The sequence below is a fragment of the Sorex araneus genome, chromosome 10, assembly GCF_027595985.1.
Source record: "Sorex araneus isolate mSorAra2 chromosome 10, mSorAra2.pri, whole genome shotgun sequence".
Classification (NCBI taxonomy): Eukaryota; Metazoa; Chordata; class Mammalia; order Eulipotyphla; family Soricidae; genus Sorex; species Sorex araneus.
The window spans coordinates 47,823,855-47,851,461 of record NC_073311.1 but is presented as its reverse complement, the minus strand read 5'-3'; the positions used below and the strand labels follow the sequence as shown (position 1 = coordinate 47,851,461).

Genomic DNA, 27,607 nt, shown 5'->3' with positions numbered 1-27,607 from the left:
CAATACCTGGAAAGTTTATCAAGCATGTTGACAAGTTTCATGGCTTCATATTCTTTTTGTTCTTCTGTCATTTCATCTATGGGGTTTGGCATTGGTTCCTCTAAATGACCAGTGATAAGATTAATGCTACAAAAAGAAAAAAAAGTTATGCTGTATGTTTTAAAATTATGCTCTTTCTATACTTTTCTGGTCCAAATTGTAAGTTATAATAAGAAAGAGTATAATAGCCAAAAAATTGGCAGTAATAGCAATTTTATAGTATAGAACTGCTATAGAAATTAAAAAATTAACTTTTTCTACTAATTTGTTTTGGGAAATGGGCAATAGCTATTTTTTTTTTATTCCAAGTAAAACTAACTTGCCAACTTTGTCTTTTAAAGGCATGGCTGCTTTTAAAAATATGAAATAAGACTGGTGCCGTTAGGATAAACATCCTTGGATGCACAGCTTATCCATTAATTATAAGGGCCAAATGATTTCAGAGGAGAAATTCATTTTGTAATACAGCATAAAATAAATGTAAAAAAAAAATCTGAAAAATGAAAGGCTGGAATCTGAAAATGAAAGCATGCCAATTTATAATCTCAGGAAATTAGTCCATTAGTGAGACCACAGTAGGCAATGAGTGTTTAAATAATAAAAGATAAAGCAGAAGAACAGTTTTAATTAGACTTGATCTGACCTAGATTAAAAAAAAAAAGTAATGCAATCTAGCCTACCAAGAGACAGATACACCATCTGACTTTCTGGAAATAGCTTTAATATAGTACTTAAAAGGAAAACCCTCCATAAACTCTGTACATAGTTCTAATATCAAACAAGTAATTCTCTTAGATAAAAAATTCCACATTTTATTCTGTTGAGGAGGTAGAATAAGATAATTCTATAATTGGCTGCTAAATTTCTATGATTTAAATATTTTTTTCTGGAGGAACAGCTAAGACTTTACAGTATTTTTATACTTGATAAGTACAGTCTGTTTATAATGATCATATAAATTATTATTGCTAATAACAAACTCCTAAGAAATTATTTCCCTCAGTCTATAAGCTAATGCATTAAGGGGCAGGCATTTGAATGAGAGAACTGATAAGATTTAAACAATGTAGAGTATTGGTCATTGGTTTTGGTAAACTGGAGAAGTGTCAAACTCAATGGAGGAAAAAAATGAGCGTCCAAACAAAGATAATCTGCTCAATTAAGTCCTTGAAAGCTAACTCCAGTAGCCCTGCATTGACTTTTCCTCCGGAACTTTACTGAATAAGGCTTTTCTTTTTGAAGATGATACATGATATAATTATCAATTACTAAGAAATTTCTTTCCCTTTTCTATGTTCCTCAGAGGTTACATGGCAGATTCTTATCGATGAATTCAGTGCTAGCCATCCTCAAAAACTTTCCCATTCTTATTAAGACCTAGGTGCAGAGACATGGTCAAGAACTTTTCCTTAAAAATAATGGAACATCCCTGCCCCCATTTTTAAGAGTTGAAATCTATGCAGAAAGCCAATGCATAAAACAAAGGAAGACTCAGCAGAAAGGATAAAATGGCCATGGCAGCCCTTAAGGCACTTTCAGGAACCCAGGAAACAGCCTGAAAACCCACAGGCTCATCAGAGATCCTTAGCTTTGATTTTACACCACAATCGTGCAGGAAACTTTAAAGAGGCTTGGACCTTCTCAGAGAATTGGGAGAATAAACGTATTTATTTTTTTAAAAATTTATTTTTAGCCTAACATTTTCCAAGTGATTGATACACAGACACGGTGTGCTATTAATTCTGCTTCTTTATTCTTGGTGCTCATAAAAGGAAAAATGACCTCAAATTAGTGGCCATTAAAACACTGCATGAGGTCATCATATTTTCCAAAAGTCAAGACAAGGATCCAAGTAAGACTTCTGAGTTATAAGGAGTTTTTATAATAAATCCAGCTGTCATACTGAAAATACAATTCCACCACCTTTCACTTAAAAATTTTTGATTTGGGGTCACACCCAGCAGTGCTCAGGGCTTACTCCTGGCTCTGCACTCAGCATCACTTCCAGCGGGGCTTGGGGCTCCCTATGTGGAGTTGGGAACTGAAGCCGGGCTGGCTATATGCAAGGCAAGCACCTGATCTGGTATACTCTCGCCAGCCCTTTTTATGTACCTTGGCGTGGGATGTTTTCAGTAATTTCTTGTCTGCTACCTATTAGAGAAACAACCAGTCTCATAAATAAGTTAAGGTACTTACTATAGGCAAAAATCACAAGCAAAGGAAATTAAGGCCCTAGAAGAAAGTATAAGGGAGCTATATTAACTAGCATAGATAGTACCTGTTTATTTCTTGAGAAAAGTGGGGGGCAGAGCGCTCAAGTCCAATATGATTTAAATGGGATAATTTAAATAAGCAGATCCAATCTGGTCTGTAATGTAACACCAGCCAGCACAAGCCAGCGTGTGCCTCAAGGGGGAAAAGTGTGTCAGGAGGATGCATTGCTAAGTATAGTGGTACGTGGATACCACAGTATACCAAGTCAGGATTTGAACTGCTGGATCTGACACGTTTGGTTCGTTTCTTGGTCTTCTAAGGGCTCAGTGAAAATGTCTGTTTTCTACAAGTTTACTTCAAGTCCTTTGCTGATAAATGCTTTAATGGCTTACTTGGAAATTAGTGATGAATACCTCCAAGTCCTTTGTTCACTCAAAATCTTTTGCATAAAAGCAGCAGTCAGAAATTTATTCTTAGTAAAAACTTACCATGCTTTACCCATGGAGTTAAACATTCCAATGCCTCACGGTCATTCAGGGATGTGGGTTTCATTTTTTCCCTAATAAGACACCTCGAACTCCCCCCCCACCAGCCTTCTCAGAAGCAGCACATATCACCACAGAAAACAGAGTGGGGCACTGAAGAGTGTAATTCTCCTACAGCAAAAATGTCAATGTGATGTGCTGGAAAGGAGGCCAATAGAGACTTGTTCTCTCCTGCCTCAACTTCCATCTGGTGTCATTTTTCTCTACAATGAAAATAATAGTCACCACCCTAGTAATGATGTGAGGCTGCATAAAACGGTTTTCAAACATAAACTTACCACCTTTATAACCTCAAATATGACAGGCTGAGACTTGAATGTTAACACTGTGAAACTCTGGGGTTGATTTTATTTTAAGACTGAGTATTAAGATGCTTAAACACATTAATTGTGACTGATATTTTATTGGGTAATTCTGTATTTATCACCATTTTTTTCCTACCGTGCCTTTACTCTCATTTCCCATCTTCCCAATGTCTCCAGTTCTATGAAGATGTGTATGAGTATGTGAAAGGGGGCAAAAATATTTCATTCTTATCTCTGATATTTCATCAAGAATTTTCTAATATCTTGACAGAAGCTATGGGTCTGGAGCAGAAAAGATGAAGACATACCAAAAATGTATGAGCAAAATAAACATATGCATAAAAGCGGAAGTATATTTCAAGACTTCTGATTGCTGTTTATATAATTAACACACTTGGCTGACAGCAATAGTACTAGATCATGTAATAAGAAAGCTACCTATGCTATATAAAAATGTAAAAATAAAAAAAAATTAACTCCCATCTCTAAAAATGAGTTAGATTTTACTCAAGGGGCTACAGTCAAATTCATACGGGGACCAGGCAGAGAAATGACAAGGACAGGCCATCAAACCAAAGGAGCCGATGTCTCATATGATGGGGACCACTACTTCCATCACAAGATTGCTATGTGAAACACAAGTCTCATATAATCCAAGCTTCCTTTTGAAAAACATTATTTTCCTCTTTTTTTTTTCTCCCTCTTTAGGTCACACCTGGCAATGCTCAAGGGTTACTCCTGGCTCTGTGCTCAGGAATCACTCCTGGTGGTACTCGAGGGACCATATGTGATGCTGGGGATTGAACCCAGGTCGAATATGTGCAAGGCAAATGCCCTCCCCACTGTACTATCGCTCAGATCCCCCCGCCCCCCAAAATAAACCCCACATTTTTTCCCCTAGAGAAGTTAGACATTCAGGGATAGGGAGGCAGTACAGGGACTCGGGAGCATGTCAGGTTTGAGCCTGTCACCACATGGCCTTTGGAGCACCGAAGAACCTAAGCTATGCCGCCTCCTCAGGCTTTCTCACCAAACTGCCAGTCCGTTTGGCCAGGGATCACTGGGAGTAGCCCATGGGGTCCCTGAGCACTACTTTAGGAAGTCCTCTCTGCAACCCCTCCCCCCAAAAAAAGAAGTCAGACACGCAGATCTTTATCTAGTAAAATTGAATTCTAATGTTTACCAAGTAACTATTAACTTATTTGTTTTGGGGCAACAACTAGTGGTGCTTGGTGGTTACTCCAGCTCCATACCCAGGGGACATTTCATCAGTGCTTGGCGGGGATATGTGGTACTAGAGATAGAACTGCAGCAGCAGCACACAAGGCAGGTGTCTTACCTCCTGCACCACGTCTCTCAGGCCACAACAAGTAATTATTTTGAGAAGAACTATATAAAACAGAAAGCACAAACACGAATAACCAATGAAACGTGGGCAAGTCACACAGAAACTAGTTGTGGGCTAAATCAAAGCTACAGGTTGACAGATTGAAACCTCTAAGAAAAGGATGAGGGGTTTTAGGAAAAAGCGTTTGTAAACAGACCAAGGAAGGCACAGTGAGAAAAGAAACAGATGCAAATAAAGCTAGAATTGTCTTTCCAGGAAAACCTCCCCAGAGAATCTGCCTACAGCACAAAGAGGAGAGTAGAAATTTACCATATACTGATTTTCCTGAATTTGATTTCCACTGCACAAGTAAACACAGTGACGAGGACAGGAAACTCAATAATCTTGATATCCTAATATCATCTAAACTCACCAAAAACTGAACAATTCAGAAAATTGTTAAAAATGTGATCGGTACCCACTTATACTGGGTACTATTCTGGAGACATCCCAAAGAACAAAAACATGCAAAAGGTACTTCTACCCTCACGGAGCTTATCTCCTAGAGGGCAAAAGAGATTTAATGAATAAGTAGCTTATCTGGTATATATTAGAAATGAGAAATGCCAAAGTATAAGAAAGTGTTATGCAGCCAGGGTGAGGACAGGAAAGCTGTGATTTTTTTTTTTTTTTTTTTTTTGCTTTTTGGGTCACACTCAGCGATGCTCAGGGGTCACTCCTGGCTCTGCACTTAGGAATTACTCCTGGCGGTGCTCAGGGGACCATATGGGATGCTGGGAATTGAACCCGGGTCAGCCGAGTGCAAGGCAAGCACCCTACCCGCCGTGCTATCGCTCTAGCCCCACTGTGATTTTTAATAAGGGAAAATAAAAAGCTTCATGAAGATGATACGTGGGTGAAGGCTAGACGGAGGAGCGGGGCTGAGCTATGTAACTGTCCGGGGAGTAAGCATTCCAGGCTGAAGCACAACCAGTGGGAAAGCTCCAGGCAGGAGTGAGGCCACTGTGGTGGCAGCACCGTCAGAAAGGGGCAAGGACATCACGGTGAGCACTTCAGACTCCAGTCACTGCAGAGATCTGCGTAGTGACAGCACGTGATTGGCACTTTATAAGGATTACACTATCTGCCGTGTTGAGAACAGGTAAAGAGGACAGAAGAAGCAGCAACAAGATCAGTGAGGTGGCTATTAAAATGGTCCTAGAGGGAGATGATTTTGTTTATTCTCTTTTTTTTTTTTTTACTTTTTGGGTCACACCTGGCGATGCACAGGGGTTACTCCTGGTTCTACACTCAGGAATTACTCCTGGCGGTGCTCAGGGGACCATATGGGATGCTGGGATTCGAACCCGGGTCGGCTGCGTGCAAGGCAAACGCCCTACCCGCTGTGCTATCTCTCCAGCCCCTATTCTCTTTTTTTCTGACTTCACCACTGGCCCCACCTGGTTTTGGCTTGAACCAGCAGGAGTGGTGAAGGCAGCAAGGGATAGACAGATTCTGAATGTGTCTGGAAAATACCTGGAAAAGCTATTTGAATTAGAATGAACTGAATAGAGGAACCAGGAGTTAGCCCTGAGCACCGCCAGATGTGGTCCAAAAATCGAAAACCAACAACAACAAAAAAGAATTGAATAGAACTTTTAGGGTTTTTGATATCAGCATTTATAAAAAGCACCCTTTTTTCTTATTTTCTATTGTGGTTATAGGGAATAAAAATAATAGCTGGTCTAAGAATAGAAAACGATAGAAGGGCAAACTCATCTCTCTATTTCATTGGCTTTGAGAAAGAATAGAGAGGCACTTACAATACAAGCTATGACTTCACACCCCATTTGGCGGTTATTAAATAACAACAATAACAGCACAGAAAATAAGCACCGATAAAGATGTTTAGAAATTGTGGCCCGTGTGCATCACTAGGAGGGATGTAAAATACGTGTTGGTGCCTCAAAAAATTAAACCTAGAACTACCATATGATCCAGCATCTTCTCTTCCACATTTATACTCGAAAATGCAAGAACACAGACATCTGTTGAGCCGTATTAGCAGCGTTATTTACAACAGCCCCAAACTGGAAACAACCCAAGATTCCAGCAAGAGGTGAATAAACAACATGTGGTATATACAAACAATAGAGTATTATCAGTCTTAAAAACAGAACAAAATCCTGACAAATACTATAATATGGATAAATTACAGTCTATTAGAAAAGAACATGGAAATATCAAATACCTTAATTCAAGTTAGCCAGTCACAAAAGGGCATACGTATGTGATTCACTTATACAAGGTTCCTAGTGGAATGCACAGAGGATGTACAATGATGATTCTTCAGGGGATATGGCAAGAGTTGGGAAGAAGAAAAAGTTCTCGCAACGGATGGTGGTGATGGTTGCACACCAATGTGGACGCATGTACTGCCACAGACCAACACACTTAAAATGATCAATTTTATGTGAAATTTTGTTCCCCGGTGAAGACAACAAACTGAAGAGTACAATGAAACTTGCATTGTCGACCTTCAACACAACGAAAAAAATTCCCCAAACACACAAGCTCTGGAGTTAGGCTGCATGGATCCAAACTGTGTGCTCTGAAAGCTGCTTTGACTTCTCTGCGCTTTCATTTCCTCATTGATACAATGGGGAATAATCCTACCCAAAGTATCAGCACAATACCTGGCATATATTAGACACAATAAACACCACTTACTAATAGTAGCATCAGTAAACCACTTGCTGAGAAATGAGTAAGGCAGTGGCCTGAATGACTCAGCGAACTGTTACTCTAGTCTGGAGGGTCTCAAGCTTACTTGCGTAGCTTACTGTCCCCCTTCAGGAAAAAAAATTACTAAGTACTACAAACTTAGAAATAAACAAAGAGAAATCCCCCCACCCCCCGCATCTGAGACTACTGCTCCCACTGCTGATCCAGTGACACCAGCGGTCCAGGAACTACTAACCTATGAGTCACTATGGAGTGTCATGTGCAATCTCTATAAAGAAGGAGCCGCACCATGACGGGGTATGTTGTGGAGTGCGTTACAGTCCAAATTAGACATGAGCTATTCTGAAGAGATACCAGTTAGTGGTGTCTCAGGTAAGATGTCTCAAGTAATTTGAGAATTGTCATTTACATGGAACATACTGATTCCACAAATTAAAGTAGAATAAATTATGAAATCACATTTTGAATACAAGTCTTTGAAATCTATTAGAAAAGAACATGGAAAAATTACTAAAGTGTTATGACTTGGTGGGGGGCACACCCACAGTGCTCAGGGTTTACCCCTGGCTCTGTGCTCAGGGGACCATGTGTGCTACTGAGGATTAAACTCAGGTTGGCTTCATGCAAGGCAAGCATGTTATTTCTCTGGCACTAGGGGTAATATGATTTTTAAAAATCTATCTAATATTGAGTAAGTCTATCACATATCAGCCTCATAAGTATATACAGTGGATACAACTGTACAAATATAAATATCAAGTTGCTGCTAGGGAAAAAAAAAAGCAGCTTCAAAAATGTCTTCTCTTTCTTTTGCTTTTCATTCTTTTTTTCTTTTTACGGTGCCAGGAATCAAACCCAGGGCCCCACACAAGCGAGGCAGTGCTCTATAACTGGCCAGTAAATGCGTTCCTTACGGTTTTCTCTAAATATTTTTTATTTTGGGTTGTTGGGTTAAGAATTAAATACTTAGGGGCCAGAGATGAGTACAATAGGCAGGGCACTTGCCTTGCACATGGCTGACACAAGTTCTATCCTGGCCACCCTGTATGGTCCCCAGAGCCCACCCACAGTGACCCCTTGAATGCAGAGCAAGGAGTAAACCCTGAGCACAGCTGCGTGTGGTTCAAACTTCTGACTGCCTTCAAAATTATGTAGTTAAAAAATATGCTATTCTTGATAATCAAGAAAACTAATGGAACATAGCAAATAAAACCTGGTGCAAACTCAGTGCTATAATGTAGCCAACACACTTGGTCTCTTGTTGGCATTTACCCAAATTGTACTAACGCAAAAGAAAAAGGACGAAACTCAATTTTGAAATGCAAAACTAGTATGGACAAATATTACAAAGGTTGGTAAACTTCCATAAAGGCTGGAAGTAGTACACTCAGCAAATGTGGCAATGTTTTTTTCATTCAATTTTGGTCTTTTAGGGATCTGAATTTTAGTGTGTACTTCATGCTTGCTTATGGTGAATAAGTTCAAGATTCTAGAAATGCTACTTAAATCCTAAAATATGTAAATATACCATCAAAGCTCAAGCTAGACAAAAAAATCTTGAAGACCTCATTTTTGGCTCATTTTCTCAGTAAATATTACAAACGATTTTTTTTTTTTTTTTGCTTTTTGGGTCACACCTGGACCTGGTTCTACACTCAGGAATTACTCCTGGCAGTGCTCAGGGGACCATATGGGATGCTGGGATTTGAACCCGAGTCAGCCAAGTGCAAGGCAAACGCCCTACCCGCTGTGCTATCGCTCCAGCCCCTGAAAAACGATTTTTTTTAATTTACAGCTCTATGGGGACAATAATAATGAAACCTGACTTAGAGCAATATAACAAAATCTTGACAAAAGTTCTGAGATAAATACAAGCTTTTGGGCAAAAGCCCTGAGTTTGCTTAGTACAACAATTTCTAGGGTGGGGCAGTAACAGTATTTAAGGATGTGCTCTAAAGTTCTGTGGACTTTGGCCATTCCTTTTGCCTGGCCCTCCATAAGAGTTATTTAAAGGTACCTATTTGATCCCTAGTTCCTTTATATACAGTGTGAAAAAAAATTGTTGTTTGGAAAAGCCAAATGTCTTTAGACACACACACACATACACAGACGTGTATGTATTTTAGCTTTTGAGCCACACCCAGCGATGCTTAGGGGTAACTCCTGGCTCTGCACTCAGGAATTGCTACTGGTAGTGCTCAGGGAACCCAGGTCAGCACAAGCAAGGCAAATGCCCTGCCTGCCATACTATTTCCAGCCCCTTGATGCATCTATCTTGATGTCTGGAAAGATGTCTAAATCATATCAACAGATAACATTATGTCACTGTTATAGTCAGGGACCTGCAGGCTCAGAGGGAAAAAAAAAATTAGAGCTAGGGTCAGAGATGGGAGATATAGTTTAGTGGGAAAGCACTGGCTTTGCTTTTGAGTCCTTGGGTTTGATCCCAGAGGATATGAAAGAATTTAGGAAACTGGTTTCTTATCAACACAGAACCAAAGTTTGTCTAAAAAGTTTTAATAAATTTTATATCTATACCAATACTGTGGGCTGGAGCGACAGCACAGTGGTTGGGCGTTCACCTTTCACGCGGCCGACCCGAGTTCGGTTCCTCCGCCCCTCTCGGAAAGCCCCGCAAGTTACCGAGAGTATCGAGTCCATGTGGCAGAGCCTGGCAAGCTACCCGTGCGTACTGGATATGCCAAAAACAGTAACAATAAGTCTCTCAATGAGAGATATTACTGGTGCCTGCTCAAACAAATCGATGAGCATCGGGATGACATTGACAGTGACAGTGACCAATACTGTGCAGCATGTAACTTGAATGAGTTATTTTGTATAAGTGTGCTAATTGAGAAAGCCATTTCCAGTCCATTAAATACATTAATTTTGACAAAAAAAAAAAAAACCCTGTTGTGATACTACCTGTCTCCAAAGCCCAAATGTAAACTGCATATACTTTTTGGTTTTAGATTACACTAAAGGTTAGAGGTTTACAGGTTACCTTGGTGCATTAATCAGAATCCACTTAAATTTTTGACAATGGCATTAAGAACAACTGGATGAAGGGTAAGTTCTGAATGCTTTTGCCAATACCATCAACTGTTGTGAATAAATGCATCATAGGAAAGAAACTGTGACTTTGGGAACACTGGTGACAGGTAATAAGAAGTGAGGGAACTAAGCAATCCTTAAAATGCTGACTCTATAAACTTGCTAGATTGCTAAGTTTCAGAATGATCTTCTATGGAAAACATTCTTTGAGTTCTGAGGGCCATTTCCCACAGCACAGAGATCTTGCTTGCCGAGTAATCTGTTCCCCACTGCTTTCACGGGACCATTTGAATAAGTATGTTAGATTACAAACACCCCTCCACACTGTTTTACCTGAATGGGGAAAGATACAAGAAAAAAAAATCTATCAATGGCGAAATCTGTACCACTGCTACTTGAGAAACACGTTTATACTTGTAATAAGTGAGTTTTAAAAACATAAGAGTTCACAATGGTGACCATCCTCTTCCTCTCTGTTCTATAAACATCACCTTAAGTTCAGATCTAAAGAGAAGATTCCAGTGAGGGAATTTTAAGTTATCGAATCTGACAGCAAGCTTAGACAGGAACAATACTGCACGTGCAGATCTCTGGTTTTTAAAAAAGGTTCTCTCCTGAAATAGGACATTGCTTCCACAGCGCAATGCATTTCTGTTTCCCTTGCTGGGAGGGACTCAGTGTTTCTGTATCTTCTCTGGGCTCTTCCATGTTATAGTAGCATTGTGGAGCTTGCAAGGAAGTCACTAGAGATAATCAGCAATCTACACTAGGATGTGATGATGTCAACCATTTCTGAGTACTCATATTTTCTCTCTTCAGTTGATGGTGTCCATATGTGGGACACAATGAATGCAATTTCTACAATTAAAAATGACACTGCCAGTGGTGAGATATAAACAATTAAGCTGATATGGAAAAAGTCAATAGAACAGAAAAATCAAGAGCTTGCTAGACTAACTTAGAATGATGACTTCTATAATTAGAGGAAGAATTGTAGGATTCCGCTATCTTGGCTTCAAATACTTGATAGAGTTGCCCATTTTATAGCATCGAAATAGTGGTGGATCTTCCTCAGTGTAGTCTCCAACATGAAAGGCAAGCATTCTGTCACCAACACACATCTCTGGCCCCAGTGCTGGGAGCTTAGTCACTGGTGCCTTCTCCTTCCAGAAAGCCTTCTCTGTAACATATGATGATGTGATCTTATTGAAGCTTATAGCACTGGGCATGCCAAAAGAAATGTTCATTGTTCAGACCTAAATTTGCCAGTGATACAGGACCCATGTAAGTCCTATCTAATTAGAGAAGAATTTTCTTGTATCTCTAGTCATCCCTGAACTTATATTAGGTCACAAAATATATGTAAAAGGGGGAGTTCATTTTGTGGAGGATGGTTTTCTACCTTTGTTCAACTTCTACACAATCCACTACATGACCTAGCAAACTCTAGATCAGTGTTTTTAACCAAGGGCTGAACAGCCCCCAGTAGACTCCCAAGATATTCCATGGTGGGGAGGGGGCATAGTATGAGAAAACTATAAATATACGGTGAGATTAGGGAGTCAAGCAGCAAGGCAGGGGGGCCACAGGAAGGTTGGAAGGTAAACACAGCTGTGTCGAGAAGCACTGCTCTAGAACACCACCAGTAAAAGACACAGTATGGCAGCGTCACCAATAATGCCAGAGAGAAGGGCAAACCCTTTCAACAATCAGTAAGAGAAGCCAGAAAACTGAGCTCAAGTACTCTGAATGAATGGAAACTAGAACATTTACCTGGGATAGGACTCAGTGGGGTGGAAAGGATGAGTGAGGGTAGAAGGAAAGTGAAGTGGTTTGACTTGAGTACAAGAATTAGTGCCTTTGGTTTGTAAGCACCCATTCCAGGAAGACTTCAAGAAAAGTCTCCGGTTTGTCTACTCAGCACACCACTACAACTGTTAAAAAAAAAAAGATCACCTAAAACACTGTGAAATCAGACTTTGTTCATTTTTCAAGTAATGTGCCTTGTTGCTTAACTTTATTTTACCTGTCTGTTTCGGACGGGGCCTCCCAGGGGTTCTGCGAGTCACCAGGGCTACACCTGCCAGCGCTTAAGAGGCCACGTAGTACTGGGGAGTCGAACTTGGAGCCCTGTGCATGGCAAGCATGCACCCCAGTCATTTGAGCTACATTCTGGCCCCTGCTGTTTTATTTTAATGCCTCGAAAAAGACTACATAAAAGAGGTAAGATCAGAATGTATGGAATCTATATTCAGATTACTGAGAAAAATGGAAGCATCAAATAGTCAATTTAAATACTTGATCTTGGTCATACCTTATAAAATACCAACCTATGAAAAGGAAAGCAAAAGGTAAGCAATAATAATTTTAGAGACTATGGCAGTAGATAAGACATCATCTCTCATAAGAACTGGGAGGAGCATGGAGCTGAACATTTCCAGCAATATTCTTCATCCTCAATCATTTGCAGTCACTCTCTAAGGCAGTAACTATGAACCAATCTCAAAAAAAAACCCACACTATTAAACAGAAAGCTTCCAAATCCACAAAAGAAAAGAAACACTTGAAAAATGAAGAAATAAAGGAAGTGAAAGGCAAATAACCAACTCAAAGGTACAGGCATAGTAAGAGGAAAAGAAACTTGATACTATACTTTGGTTTTGCATTTTTGTATTCTTCAGTGTCTGTGTCCTCGTCCTCTGAGTACCAATTATCTCCTCTTCCTCCAGCCAAGAGGCCCCTGGCCGCCAGCAGTCCCGCAGCGTTCCCATAGCCAGTGTACTTCAGCAGGCTATCCACTGCAAAACAGAAGAGGGCTTTAGACAGGAATCGTGGAGTGCTCACTAGCATCGCTGACCAACCGCTCACCAACAAAGGGAGGCTGGAGAAATATGTCATGGCAGTAGGTGGTAAAACAGAGAGGTTTTCAGAATGTCATAGTGGTTCTACTGAGCTACCTACAAATTCTCTATCTTCTGAGGACAAAAAAACAAAACAAAACTTTTATTTTTCTCAAAAGTCCTTTCAATTCTGAGTTATTCTAAACAAGTCACGTGGCAGGAGTTGAGCCTTCACTGGGCCACCGGTAGGTGAAAGTGTTTATTCCTTTATCTAGTTTAGAGAAATGCTGCCTAGAAATGGAAATTAAAGAACTGGAGGGAAAAAGGCTAAAAATTAAAAAGAATATTATAGATAAGAAAGTTACAACTATCCTGGAAAAAATGAGTTCCTAAATACACGTGAGCATATGAAATCATGGAGAAGGTCGGCCCGAGTTAGCCTGGCTGGATCTCAGTAACAGTTCTGCCACGGCTGACTTTGAGTACATTATTCTGCCACCCCGTACACAATTTGCTAAGATGTAGAACTGCAGCAACCCCATAGGTTCATGCATGCAAGAACTTAAAAAATATCTGGTATTGGGCCTGAGAGATAGTATGGCAAATATAGATATTTGCACGCAGCTGACCTGGTTTCGATCCCCAGCATTTCATATGGTCCCCTAAGCACCACCAGGAGTAATTCCTGAGTGCAGAACCATGAGTAATCCCTGAGTATTGTCACTGGGTGTGACCCAAAAAAGTAAAAAAAAAAAAAAAAAAAAAAGAAGTCTGGTATTTATTCTTTCCCCCTGGCAGCACAGGCAAAATAATCATTTTTAGAACTGTTTCAGTACGATTATTTATAACATATACATATGTATATATACATATACATACATACATATAAATACATATATACATATATATATATATATATATATAGTTTTATTTTGGGGTCACAGCCAGTGGTGCTCAAGGCTTACTCCTGGCTCTGGCTCTGTGCTCAGGGGACCGTATGGGGTGTTAGGAATCATACCCAGTTGGCTGAGTACAGAGCAAATTGCCTACCTGCTGAACTACTACTCCAGCCTGCTTTCAGTCTATTTTAACCACAACATGCCCAATGATATGCATGTCCTATGTAGCTGTTACCCTGCCAACAGTGTAAGGTAACAGATCTAGTAGAAGCAAAGGAGCACTGGACCTTTAGGATTATACTAAACGACTTTAATTAGGGTTTAACTTTTATTTCTTGGTAAAATTTCAAAGTGAATGGCACATTGTTCAATCAAAAGATAAAAACAAGCAAGTTTTACTTAAGAGTTTTTGTAAACGATTATCCTAGAGACAGCTGTAGGTAACTACCATAATTTAGATCACTTGCTCAAAAAAGATAAATGCTGGAAATGATTCAGATTAGTGCAATGAAAATGACTTAATAGGCTTGATAAAGGCAGTGGATATAGAAGCAGGGGTAAGAAAAGGGGGTATATATGATCAGAGTTGGAAGTCATGAAGGGTACGGCTAGGATGACGATTTCAGGACAGAACTGACTAATACATTTTCAAATACTTGGAGTGAGGAGTTCTCACAACATAGAAAACAGGTGGGTTTAGGAGAAATAAAAAAAGATTTGCTTTCATAGAATATAGCAAAATGGTGAAATCTATGCAAAAGAAAACATAGACTAGTATAAGCAGATTAAGATGTAGACTCAGCGCTGTACTTTATGTTAATTAAGCTATTCTGAGAGGCACCAGTGGTACACACCAACATCAACATGTTAAGTAAAGTGTAGAATAGTTACTTTAAAACATTTTCTACCTTCAAGACTTTTGGTAAGGCAACTTTGGTCTCTTTGGCAGGTAATTCTTAGTGAGGGCTGGGTAAAATCACATTAGAACTTGAAAAATCAGTGGTACAATTTGAAAGTCCTCAGAACAGATCGGATATGCTCCCTTTTACCATCATTCCTTCTCCACCTTGAGAATAGATTAAGTAAATTACTATTTAAAATAGGGGCCTTTCTCAGGGATGCTCAGAGGCTCAGGCCACACCACTGGCAATCCTCAGGGTCCACCAGGAGAGAGCTTCTGGTGCCAGGGGATTGAACCCAGGGTCATGCACATGCTATGCATGTGTTCTACTATTTTGAGTTCTCTCCCTGGCTCCAAATTACTGGCTTCTTTTTAATGTTATTAGTTTGTGGGGTCACACTTAGCCATGTTTGGGGGATGCTTAGGTGCCAGGGATCAAACCTGGGGCTTGGTCCCTGAACCCCAGTTATTTGAGCCATATCCCAAGTCTAAATTGCTGAATCATTCTGGGAGTGGACTATACCTGGTGGTGCTTGGGGGATATTCCTGGCTCTGTGAGGTGACAGGGATGAAACTGGGGTCAATCACATGCAAGACTTGCCTTGAACTTTCTCTATCCCCCAAACCATGTAATTTTTAATGGGTGGTTAGGGAAAGTGAATACTCAGTGTATTCTTAATATTCACAGAGGTCAGATATGAATTTACAAAATGTTGAGACAAAGTCACTGAGGTAGATGGACCATACTGACCCACATGACACTGATGCTCTCGCTGTGTTTATAAGATTCATTTTTAAAAACAAGAATATTTATTTATAGGTTTTAGAAAGATATTGACTGAAGTTATTACACCCCAAATGTAAATAAAAGGTTTAAATAAATCTACTTAAGTACAAAATAGTAACAATGAAAACACAAAAAATGTAAATAATGCCTTAGATTGGCTAAAGACTAAAATACTTTAAGAATGTCTTTTTGGGGCTGGAGCGATAGCACAGCGGGTAGGGCGTTTGCCTTGCATGCGGCCGACCCGGGTTCGAATCCCAGCATCCCATATGGTCCCCTGAGCACGGCCAGGGGTAATTCCTGAGTGCAGAGCCAGGAGTAACCTCTGTGCATCGCCAGGTGTGACCCAAAAAGGAAAAAAAAAAAAAAAAAAAGAATGTCTTTTTTGGGGAAGAGTCTGCTCATCCCCAATTTTTGACGGGTTTATTGGTTCTGTTGTTGTTGGGAGTTATGCGTGATTGACATATCTTGGACATTAGTCCTTATCTAATGTATGGTATGCAAATATTTTCTCCTGGTCAGTAGAGTGCCATCCTTTTCTTTAAGATGGAGGTTTTATTTTCTTTTCCCAGCTCAACCGAGTTTATTCTCAGACTCGTGTGACAGCTGCAACACAATCATTTAAATCCAATGTGGACCTGAACCAAATTCATAAGGGTTTGGCAACTCTGGAGGTGTGTGGCCACTGCCAAGGCCAGAAGCCCAGGAGTAGCCGCCTGAGTCAGAGCAGGGTCACCCAATCACCACAGATGTCTCCTGGGCCTCAGCTATTGCGTCACTGGGCAGAAATAACAGGTCCCACTGACCTTGTCGGAAGATTGGCTTCCTGGAGAGACAAATTACAACCAGTCCATAAAACAGGACCAGAGCAGCGTGCACGGGCGGCTACGTCACCGAGAGTGGACAGTAAAACCTTAACATCCCAGTAAAAGCTGGAATTTCTTATGCCATGTAGAAATGTTTTAGTTTGATATATAGGTTTCCTTATTCTGTTTCCGTTTTCTCTGCCAGTGGAGTCAAAATACTGAAGGCATCTCTAAGGTCTCCATCTTGGAGAGTTCGACCTAAAACATATTTCCTCAGAGTATTTTATAGATTCTGATCTAATCCTGTGGTTTTAATCTATGCGTGATTAATTTGTGTATGGTGTGGGATACAGATCCAGTTCCAAGTTTGGTTTGGTTTTGCATGTGGCTATTCGGTTTCCCCAACAGATTTGTTTGTTTGTTCGGGGGCCACACCTGGCCTTGCTCAGGGTTTAATCCTAGCTCTCAGGAATCACTTCATGCAAGACTTGGGGGACCATATGTGGTTATAGGGATTGAGTCTAGGTTGGTTGTAAGTAAGACAAGTGCCCTACTTACCACACTATCTCTCCAGTACCCCCAACATAATTTATTAAGGAGATCTGCCTTGCTCTACTTTATGTACCCAGTTGGTTTGACACCGATTAACTAGCCACAAATCTGAGGGTTTACCTCTGGGCTCTCAATTCTATTGTAGCAGTATGAGGGTCAGTCTTTAGTTCAGTACCTGTCTTGATTACTTTATCTTTCTAGTATAAATTAAAGGCAGACAGGAAATGACATTAAGAACAGTGATACACAGGAGGGGGGGCGGTTTACTGTGGTTCTTGGTGGTGGAATATGTGCACTGGTGAAGGGATGGGTGTTTGAGCATTGTGTAAATGAGACTTAAGCCTGAAAGCTTTGTAACTTTCCACATGGTGATTCAATTAAAAAAATTTTTAAAAAAAATAAAAAGGACAAAAAAAAAAAGAACAGTGATAGAGGGTTTTAGGCATTTTGGTGGTACTAAAGATGTAGTAAACTTGGTACACTAAAATCATAAAAGCTGAGGCCAGAGAGATAGTATGGTGGGTAAGGTGCTTGCTTGCTCAACATGTGCCCCACCTGAGTTCAATCCCCAACAACCCATATGGTCCCTTGAGCACTGCCAGGAGTGATTCCTAATGCAGAGCTAGGAATAAGTCCTGAGACTACAGAATATGGAATAAACACAAAATTATAAAAGATAACCATGTTACTTTAATTATAATAAAATTTTTTTAAAGGGGGAAAATGTGGAATTTGGGGGCTAGAGAAATAGGTCAAAGGGCTGAAGCACATGCTTTGCATGTGAGGCCGGGGTTCGATTCCCAGTGCCATCTGCTCCTTCCAAGTACTGCACCAAAGGAGGCCCTTGAACGTGGAAAGGAAAAAAAATGCAAATTTATGAAAAGCCAAAATAGATCGAAAAGAAGTATCACTGTATCACTGTCACTGTCATCCTGTAGCTCGAGCAGGCACCAGTAACGTCTCCATTGTGAGACTTGTTGTTACTGTTTTTGGCATGTTGAATATGCCACAGGGAGCTTGCCAGGCTCTGCCGTGAGGGTGGTTACTCTCAGTAGCTTGCTGGGCTCTCTGAGAGACGGAGGAATCAAACCTGGGTCAGCCGCGTGCAAGGTAAACGCCCTACCCGCTGTGCTATCACTCCAGTCCAACATGCTTTCTTTCTTTCTTTTTTCTCCCCCCAACCCCCTCCACACACACACAAAGAAATAAAAAGTCTTGGAACTAGAGCAGACTTCTGGAGTTGGAGAGGAGTAGAATTTAACAGAATTTGAGAGCTAAGCAGAAGGCTTAGAAGGCAGCTATTTGCTAACTCTAATTCGTAGAGCTCAAAGAAAGAATCCGTGTTAGCAATGTACGTTGGGTAGGGGTGATAGAGATGAAGGCAAAGCCTAATGAGGAGGACAAGAATTGAGGTTGGGGTCGGGGACAGAGACAGCGGGCAGAGCGCTTGCCTCTCACGTGGCAGACCCAGGTTAGATGCCAGGCATCTCGTATACCGGACCCCAAGTACCGCCTGAGTGCAGAGCCAGGAGAAACCCATGAGCATTGCAGGGTGTGGCCCCCAAAGAGAAGAAAACAAAACAACCCGCCCCCAACCCCCCCAAAAAAGAAGAAACTGAGGTTGGAGTCAGAGATAGTACAGCGAATAGGGCAGGCGCTTGCTTTGCAGTCGAACTATGGGAGTTCGATCACCGATACCTCACATGCTCCCCTAAGTCCCGCTAGGAGTGATCCCTGAGCGCAGTGCCAGGAGAAAGACCGGAGTAACGCTGGGTGTCGCCCCGACCCTCCCCACCCAAAGGAATAAAAAGTAAAAATTTTAAAAAAGCAATAGCGGGCCGGAGAGATAGTACAGCGGGTAGAGCGTTTGCCTTGCACGCGGCTGACCTGGGTTCAATCTCCGGCATCCCGTGTGGTCCCCCCAGCACCGCCAGGAGTAATTTCTGAGTGCAGAGCCAGGGGTAACCTCTGAGCATCGCTGGGTGTAACCCAAAAAAGCAATAAATAAATAACAAATATTTTTTTAAAAGAAGCAAAAAAAAAAAAAAAAGCAGGTTGAGGGCTCTGAGAAGGCAGAGCTGATATGATCAAGATGGGACAATTTCAGAGGACCCTGGATCGAGCCGGGGCTGATGACTGGTTCTGGGAGGGGCTCACTTTAGAAGATGGGGGCTACAAAGTCGCTAGGGTGAGCGGGTGAGGCTGCCCAGGAGGGATCTTCTGGGTGGAGGGGCAGCTGGGAGGCAGGCCACCCTCCCTCCCTCCCTCCCTCCCTCCCTTCCTCCCTCCCTCCCTCCCTCCCTTCCACAGACAGCGAATAGATTTTATTTGGAGGATTTTTAAGGTGTGGAGGGGGATGGGGAGAGATAGAGAGAGAGTAATGCACTCAAGAGAGAAGACGGGCTTCTCCAGGGGTGGAGAGAGCCCCTACACACATCCCAGCATTAGACATGAAAGCACCAACATGCTTTCTTAAGCAACAGAATCATGTTGAAGCTTGTTAATAGCATAAACCTTCTAAGACTTTTACGAAAATAACAATAACTACATATTTACTGGAACATTATATGCCAACTATCACAGTTTGGTGATAATTTTTAAAACACCAGGCCTTCAAGAGTACTGGCTATATTTCATATACATAATATAGCCAGTACTTTTGTAAGTTAATTTTTCTTCTCCCAAAATTTTATTTCATTAAAGCACCATGAATTACAAAGTTATTCATACTTGGGTTTTTGACATACAATGTCCCATCAACAACCCTGCCACGAATGTCAACTTCTTTCCACTGGTGTCCCCAGATTCCTCTCCTACTCCCCCACCCCCTTGCCAGCCTGCCTTTGTTAGCAAGATAAAATACTCACTGAGGGCTAGGGGAGAAAACACAATACAAAATTCTCACAGTGAGAAGGGTTTTTTCTCTTGGTGAAACAAACATTTTTAAATATATGGAGTGTTTGGAGAGCTTGTGTATGTGTGTCTGTGTATGTGTGTGTCTGTGAGAGAGAGAGAGATAGAGATAGATAGATAGATAGATAGATAGATAGATAGATAGATAGATAGATAGACAGATACTAGGGACTGAATCTAGGGCCTCACACATGAAGATGTAAATGCCCTACCACTGAATGATATTCCTGGTCCATTTTCCCTTTGCCATAGGCACCTTTTAGTCTATCTTTAAGTACATCATATTTTATTTGATATTGGAAAACAGTAAAGAGGAAATCAAGAACATTGAAATTAAAATAGGTTTCTAGGCAAAGAAAAGACTTTCTGGATGATTCTAACTCCCCCGCCTCCTTCCACCAAACACTCTTATCTGTTCTCTGTCATATGTATCATGCAGTTATGTCACACTGCTGCAGTAATAAAACAAATTAAGTGGCAGGAAAGATTTCATCATTGTTTTCTCAAGGTCCTATAGGGCACTATGGCCTGAGGCCAGCACCCCGTGGCACAGACAGAACTATGCAGGTATTTCTGCTTCCACATGTATGGGATTTACTACCCCTACAATGAAATAGGAAAGAAGTTTTGATCCCTTATGAAGGAGAAAAAATGGCAGAGCCAGATTCTACCCAGAGGGGACTGCTCTTTGTCACAAGGAGGATTTGCACTGTAGCACTGTTGTCCAGCTGTTCATCGATTTGCTCAAGTGGAAACCAGTAACGTCTCCACTGTGAGACTTGTTATTGTTTTTGGCATACTGAATACACCACGGGTAAGCTAGCTTGCCAGGCTCTGCCATGTGGGTGGGATACTCTCGGTAGCTTGCTGGGCTCTCCGAGAGGGATGGAGGAATCAAACCCGGGCCGGTCGCGTACAAGGCAAATGCCCTACCTGCTGTGCTATAGCTCTAGTCCAAGGAGAATTTATGTAGTTATAATCCTTTCTCCCATGACAAAGATCAAGTTCAGTAACAGGGCCTGAAGGGTTCTTTAGTTTGTGGTCTCAGCCTTCTTTTCCAAGGTCATCTCTTACTATCCTGAGCATTATTGATTCCACACACCTTGAACACGCCACACACCTCTTCTGTCTATACCAAAGCATTTCCCCATCTTTATGTTCCCTTCTTTGAACAAATTCTTTTTTTCCCTGCTCTATGTTTCCTCAATATAATGTAGCACTGTAGTCCCATTGTTCATCGATTTGCTTGAGCAGGCACCAGTAACGTCTCCATTGTGAGACTTATTATTACTGTTTTTGGCATATCGAATACACCATGGGGAGCTTGCCAGGCTCTGCCGTGTGTGCGGGATACTCTCGGTAGCTTGCTGGGCTCTCCGAGAGGGACAGAGGAATCAAACCCAGGACGGCCGCATGCAAGGCAAATGCCCTACCCGCTGTGCTATCGCTTCAGATCTTTTGGCTAAGATCAAGTGCAGTATCTGTTCTTATCAATATAATGTATCTGAAGAAATTCTTTGACCTTCTCCACATCAATCATTCTTTCCCTCTTTTGTCAGTGTATATTTCTTTCTTACAGAATTTTTCAGAGTTTACTGAAATTATTCCTTTATACAGAGGAATACTAAGTCAGTATATTCACAAATGAATTAATAGAGAGCACAAATATCTGCTCTTTTGTTAACATATGTGGTGCACCAGGCCAGATATGCAGCACAGACATGTAGAGGAATTATCTTGCATGTGTGAGGCCTTGGGGTCTATGCCTGGCACCATAAATAAAACAAAACCACAAAACATTTATGGGTTCCCTACTATTTATAAGAGACTTTGCTGAATACTAGGATCCAAAGATGACGTGATCTCTGATCTAAATAAACTCAATAAAATGAATGCAAATTGTTTAATAAACAGTTACAACAGAGCTGATATCAAAAGCATAAAAAGAGATTTAAAAAAGCGCAAGGAAGATAATGACTAGTATACTACCTAGTATAATCAGAGAAATCTGTATAAAGATAAAATTTAAGTTGCTTTTCAAAAACAATTTACTGATGTTGATATGGGGAAAGGCACATCCTACGAAAGGAACAGAATTTGCTAAGCCACGCAGATATGCCAAAAAACAGTGCAATATAATCACACAAGAATAAAGAGTGTAGTATGATTTAACAGAAAGTGTTATAAGGGTTTAGATTTAGAATGTACTACATTGAAAGTTTTACAAAGGGAAATGACAAGATCATGTTTATATTTTAAGACATTCCTCTGTTAGTCATGTTGAAGACAGACTGAGTAAGATGACCAGAAACTGAGACACGATTATTTTAATAACTTTTTACAGCTGTGTAGATTTGGAAATCTCCAGTAAAACGGCAGCTGCAGAAGCCAAAGGAGAAGATGAGAGTATTCAGGGAGCAAGGTGGAATAAGAAAGGGGAGGAATTTTCGTGAACACCTTCAGTTTCACTTGGAAAAAGATAGGGTTAGCGATGTAACTGCAAAGATAAAACCGGTTCAATGGAAACACTCCCAAGTGTGTGGTGGCACAGAAACAAAGAACTGGTACAGTTAGGGATATACAGGCTGATTAAGACCGAAAAAAGACCCATTAAAAATGAGTCGACTTGTGGCCTTACTGAGAGCATCAGCAGTGTACTGCTTAAATGGTAGCAGGGCCACCAACAAAAAGCCTGACTGAAGTAGTCGGACGCTTGCGTGGTAATAAGAATGCAAAAAATAAAGACATTCATCTTTCAAGATGTCAGAGACAGCTACATGAAGATCTACAGGTGGAGAAAAACAGGTCAAGTTGAGAAAACAAGAGTGGAGGGCAACAACTGCCAGAGGGCAGCCTCTGAGAAGGAGAAAAGATCAAGAGGAAAGGCTATTATTTCTGAATGAGAGAGACATCATTCCAGTGAGATGGAACACAAATAAGACAAGGAAGTTTAAGGGTTGACCTTATATGCTAAGGGGATTCAAGTCTGATTTTTTTTTTATCTTTGCAACCCAGCCCCGAACCACAATGCCTTGAACATCCTGGTAATTCTTCTTCATCATCATCATCATCGTCATCATCATCATCATCACCATCCCATTGATCAGTGATTTTCTCGAGCGGTCTCAGTAACGTCTCCATTCGTCCTAGCCCCAAGATTTTAGAAGCCTCTCTTTACTCGTCCTTCCCAATGGAGCCGCATTGGAGGCTCTTTCAGGGTCAGGGGAATGAGACCCATCATTGTTACTGGTTTTGGCATATGAATACGCCACAGGGAGCTTGCCAGGCTCTCCCATGCAGGCAGGAAACTCCCGTAGCTGGTAGCTTGCCAGGTGCTCCAAGAGGGAGATTTTTCTTCTCTTAGCACCCAGCCTGCCGAAATTCATCCAGGAACCAGTGCGGGAAATCTCCAGATCCACCTTCTACCCTTTGCTCCTCTACCCTTACTCCCAGTTGCCAAACTGACCCCCCAAGCGAACCACCCCTAAAAACGCGACATTCTTCTTGCCACCAGAAGCAATAGTTTAGAATATGAAATGTCACTCCAGGAATTCTAAAATTTTGAATGGGATGATGATACAGCTGGAGTTAAATTAGTGTGTTTCAAAAAAAAAGGGGGGGGGAGGGGAACCTGCACAGGGAGAAGGCTATTTTACAAATTAGTTTAGTTTCTATGGTCATGTACAATTTATCGTATGGTCCCCAGTAGAATGCATGCAGTGGGCACAGCAAGGAAATGGGCACTGTTTTCCCAAGGCTCAATAAAACAGGTTGGAAACATGAGAACCAGCTAATCTACAGTTATTACTAAGGGAGATGCAGTTTAATCTGGCATTTAAATGGACACTTAAGACATTTTGGTGGCTCTTTCTGTGCCAAGCCTTCTCATTAAAAATTGCCCCTCCTACCTCACCCCATTTCAATTTTCCTTCTTGATTTAGTCATTGTGTTTCTAACCCAATTTGAGAATGTTTGCTGTATATCCTCTAAGTGGTATAACCTTTAAGTCTTCATCATGGAATCTTACTTTCAAATTTCACTTTGAACATCCTTAAGAACAAAGTTGAGTCACTCTGATAAAGTTGAAATTTATTTCATCCTGACGTAGTCTGCCTCCAACTCAACCCAAACTCCAAATATGATGACTTATAAACTGTTTGGGGGTCACACCCTGCAGTGCTCAGGGCTCACTCTTGGCTCTGCACAAAGGAGTCACTTCTGGCAGGCTCGGGGGACTGTATGGGGTGCTGGGGACCAAACTCAGGTCAGTCACGTAGAAGGCAAGTGCCTTATATGCTGTACTATCATTCCAGCCCCCATCAAAATGTAAATACATTAACGGATTATGTATCCAGGAGAGCTCTTGAACTAAATTTATCATCTAATTGGAAAAGTAGGTGAATATTTACAGAACTGTCAAGCGTAGAGCCCATGCTTCACTCAAAGTCTGATGCCAGGCATCCCAAAATAAAAATAAAAAGAACTGTCAAGGCCAAATAAAAAAAAAAAAACGCTTGATTTTTCAAGTCCATGTTATCTCTTGAATAGTATCTCTGCTAATCCCCGACCCCAGAGAGCTTGACAGCTGCCTCACGGGCTGGTGGGGGAGAAGTGTCCACACTGGGTGACTGCTTGGAGCAGACTTTAACAATCTCGACCCATACCAGGCATTCCCCAGGTGGCAGAGATGGGATGAGCAGAGAGGTGAAAGCACTTTTTCTTGAGGCTACCTCCCTCACTCCTCAATTTACATAGCCACCGGCTTCAACAGAAGGAAAGATAACCCCATGAAAGCCTGTGGTGTAGGTATGCTCCCTGGGAAAATGTCCTTTGCAGTCTTTATGGGAAATTTCGCCACCAGACCAGTATGCCACGTACTTTCCCTTACTTTCCCCCTCCAATTCAGTAGCTACAGACCTTTAGGTATGCTACTGAAGCCAGAACAGAGGCACAGTCCTACATAGAATATAAATGGAGGTAGCAGAACCAGTGAACAGAGAGAAGTGCAGGCAGCAGCATCTAGTGAAAAGGGATGCAGACCATCAGACAGCAAGGCGGAGCAGTCACCTCTAGCAAGAATCAGTGACAGGGTTTTGTGAAACCACAGCTACAGGATCTAGGTCAGGTGTGCAGAGTGGCTGTGCTGGAAGGAGCTGGGTTGCACTCCCAGGACAGCCTTGGATGGACGGAGTTCAGAGGTCAGTGATGGAGATGTCCACTGGAATTGACTCTCATGCAAGTTTTGGGGCAGTGAACCACACCAGGAAGGAACGAGCTCGAGACCCTTGGCTAGGCAACCTGCTATGGGCATGCCCGAAGCACATTTCTCCACCAGGGACCTGGCGTTGAGGGTAGAGATCACTGATGGAGAGGTCCAATTCAATGATTCTCATGAAACTTCTGAGGTTTTCTGTGCCAGGGCACGGGGTAGTGTCCCCTCCTGCAACTCGGGGATCTTCTGAGCAGGGCATGGGATTGTTGTCCTCTCCTGCGATCTTTTAAGGTCACTGTTATCATCTCTGGGACGTTAGCTGTAAAAAACTAAAGCTCGCCGAGGGGCGAGTACACTCGCGGGCTCTCCGGGCGGCTCTGTCTCACCACCCGCGTTCGGTGCTCTGGAACCGCAGTGTGTGGACTGGATCGGGACGGCCGGTGGTCAAGGAAAGGCGAAGGGAGAACGGGGACCAAGCTAGTTGCTGATTAGTTACCGTTTATTCAATCTTCCATCTTTCTCATCTCCCGCACTCCCAGCTCCATCCTCTCTCTGGATCAACTGCCGCCTCTTTCGCCTCTTTCTGGCTTCTCTGTCTCCTCCTCCTTCTCTCTCCCACCTTGCCTTCTAGGCTACACCCAGCCAAGTAGCAAAATCAACATAAGAAAGCCCTTCCTGAGGGCAGAGCATTCCAAAACCCTTCCTCACTCTTAAGGTTTTTTCCCTTTTCCTTAGTCCAAACACTTAACATCTTAATACTAGTTGTTTTTGTATGGACATAGGAAGAGATACATTGAGGTTTGCAAGGCAGCTCTCCTGGCAACATCTTGCCACAGGCTCAGACCACAGCACTCAGGCCAGATTAATCACTCCTCACCCTAGCAGGGTCCGAATCTAGTTATCACTGGATCATGACAACATTTGTCCATAATCAAGCTCTTAACTTATAGTTAAGCATTAGGCACTTTGACCAGGCCCATCTCGATGCCAGGGTAGCACACAACTCACCGCTTGCCCTGGGTCCTTCTCGTCCCACGTCGGGGACCCTGCTCTGGGGATGCTAGGAAGTAAGGGCAGCTGAGGCTTAGGTCAAGAGAACAGATGCCCTGGAGGAAAATATCATGTAGAGTCAAATGACTCCCAGGTTACAAAAGCATAACATTTGCTAAGTCTTCCTGTGTCCATACAAAAAGAACTTGCTCTGAATAAACTATGCAAAGGCTCAAGGAGAAGAGAAAAACATTATTTACAAGTCAACAGAACACTAAGAAAGAAGCTACAAATAAACAAAGAGGAATAGGAGCACTGTAATGGGAGTAACCCAATAAACCTAAACTACCTGAGGCTATGTTATCCTACAGTTAGCCACAAGGACCAGTGAGTCTGTTGGGAGAAGAACTAAAAACCAACCTGAGAATGAGACTGTCTGAAACACCCCACTCCTTAGTTTTTCTGTCACTTCCTAGGCTGCTGCTACTAAAGATGCAAAAGGAGGGAAGCAAGGGCTCGGTTCTCAGTTTGAAATACTTCTCTGAAGGGTGCTCAGGAAAGAGACCAAAGACACAAAGACCTCAGGCTGCAGGCACACCTGGACAGCTACACTTAGCTCTCTCTGGTTCTCACCCCTTCCTGGAAGAAACATTCAGTTCAAGGAATTTGCCTATAATGAAGCTGCTAAAACAGACTAAGGAGAAAAAAAAAAAATAGAGTACGCTCTTAGTCGGCCTAGTATGTGGAAATACATGTTATTAAATAACCATTTTATGCCAATTTTGTCTCCAGGTCTCTAACCTTGTATGGATTTCAGACAGGAAAATTATATCTTCAAGTGTGAAATCTTTGCTTATTTCATGTAATCTATGTATATTTTAAACCCCTTAATACCTGCGTTTTCCTAGAAACCAGAATTCTAAGAATGAAACTCCTAAAAATAAGTATGTTCCAGTTAATTCCACAGCATGGAGCAAAATTTCTTGTCAAATGTATTGTACGTATTGTATGCCATAAGATCTTTGATTGTGAGTGCAATTTTATAGAACTGTTCTATTGTCTAGTGTTCTGAAGGCTCTGAAGAAAAGACTAACAAGTACTGCAGGGTACACCTTTGTCATGATAAAAAAAATCATTAGCAACTAATTTCCAAATCAAAGGAAATCAAGTTGTACTAAGTTTAGTAAGAAAGGGAGTCAAATCAACAAACTGTGATTATAAAGAGTATGGATTTTTTTTTAATTGAAAATTTTTTCTTGGGGGGCCACACCCAGTTATGCTCAGAAGTAACTCCTGGCTCTGCACTCAGAAATGACTCCAGGCGGTGCCCTCTGGGATGCCAGATGGAACCCAGGTTGACTGCGTGCATGGCAAGCAACCTACCTGCAGTATTCTCTCTCTAGCCCCTGGATAGGTATTATAAATATGAAAGATAATAGAGGAGGTATCATATTACGGAAAAAAATTGTCTTAAAGTG

At 41.6% G+C, this 27,607-nt stretch overlaps 1 protein-coding gene across 5 annotated transcripts in view; it reads right to left on the bottom strand.

The window, feature by feature from the left end:
• The window catches only part of RIC8B (RIC8 guanine nucleotide exchange factor B), a 126,340-nt gene that overhangs the window by 18,170 nt on the left and 80,563 nt on the right, over nucleotides 1-27,607 (bottom strand). For 4 of the 5 annotated variants that reach the window (XR_008626971.1, XM_055118643.1, XM_055118645.1 and 1 more), the window contains exons 8-9: nucleotides 12,883-13,027; nucleotides 7-126 (exon numbers count right to left, since the gene is read on the bottom strand). Coding sequence is in view for 4 of the 5 variants with exons in the window: in XM_055118643.1 (XP_054974618.1) it covers nucleotides 7-126; nucleotides 12,883-13,027 (265 nt within the window). In the remaining variant the exon portion in view is untranslated. The remainder of the gene's footprint in view (nucleotides 1-6; nucleotides 127-12,882; nucleotides 13,028-27,607) is intronic. The other variant, XM_004619677.2, reaches the window with a different exon arrangement.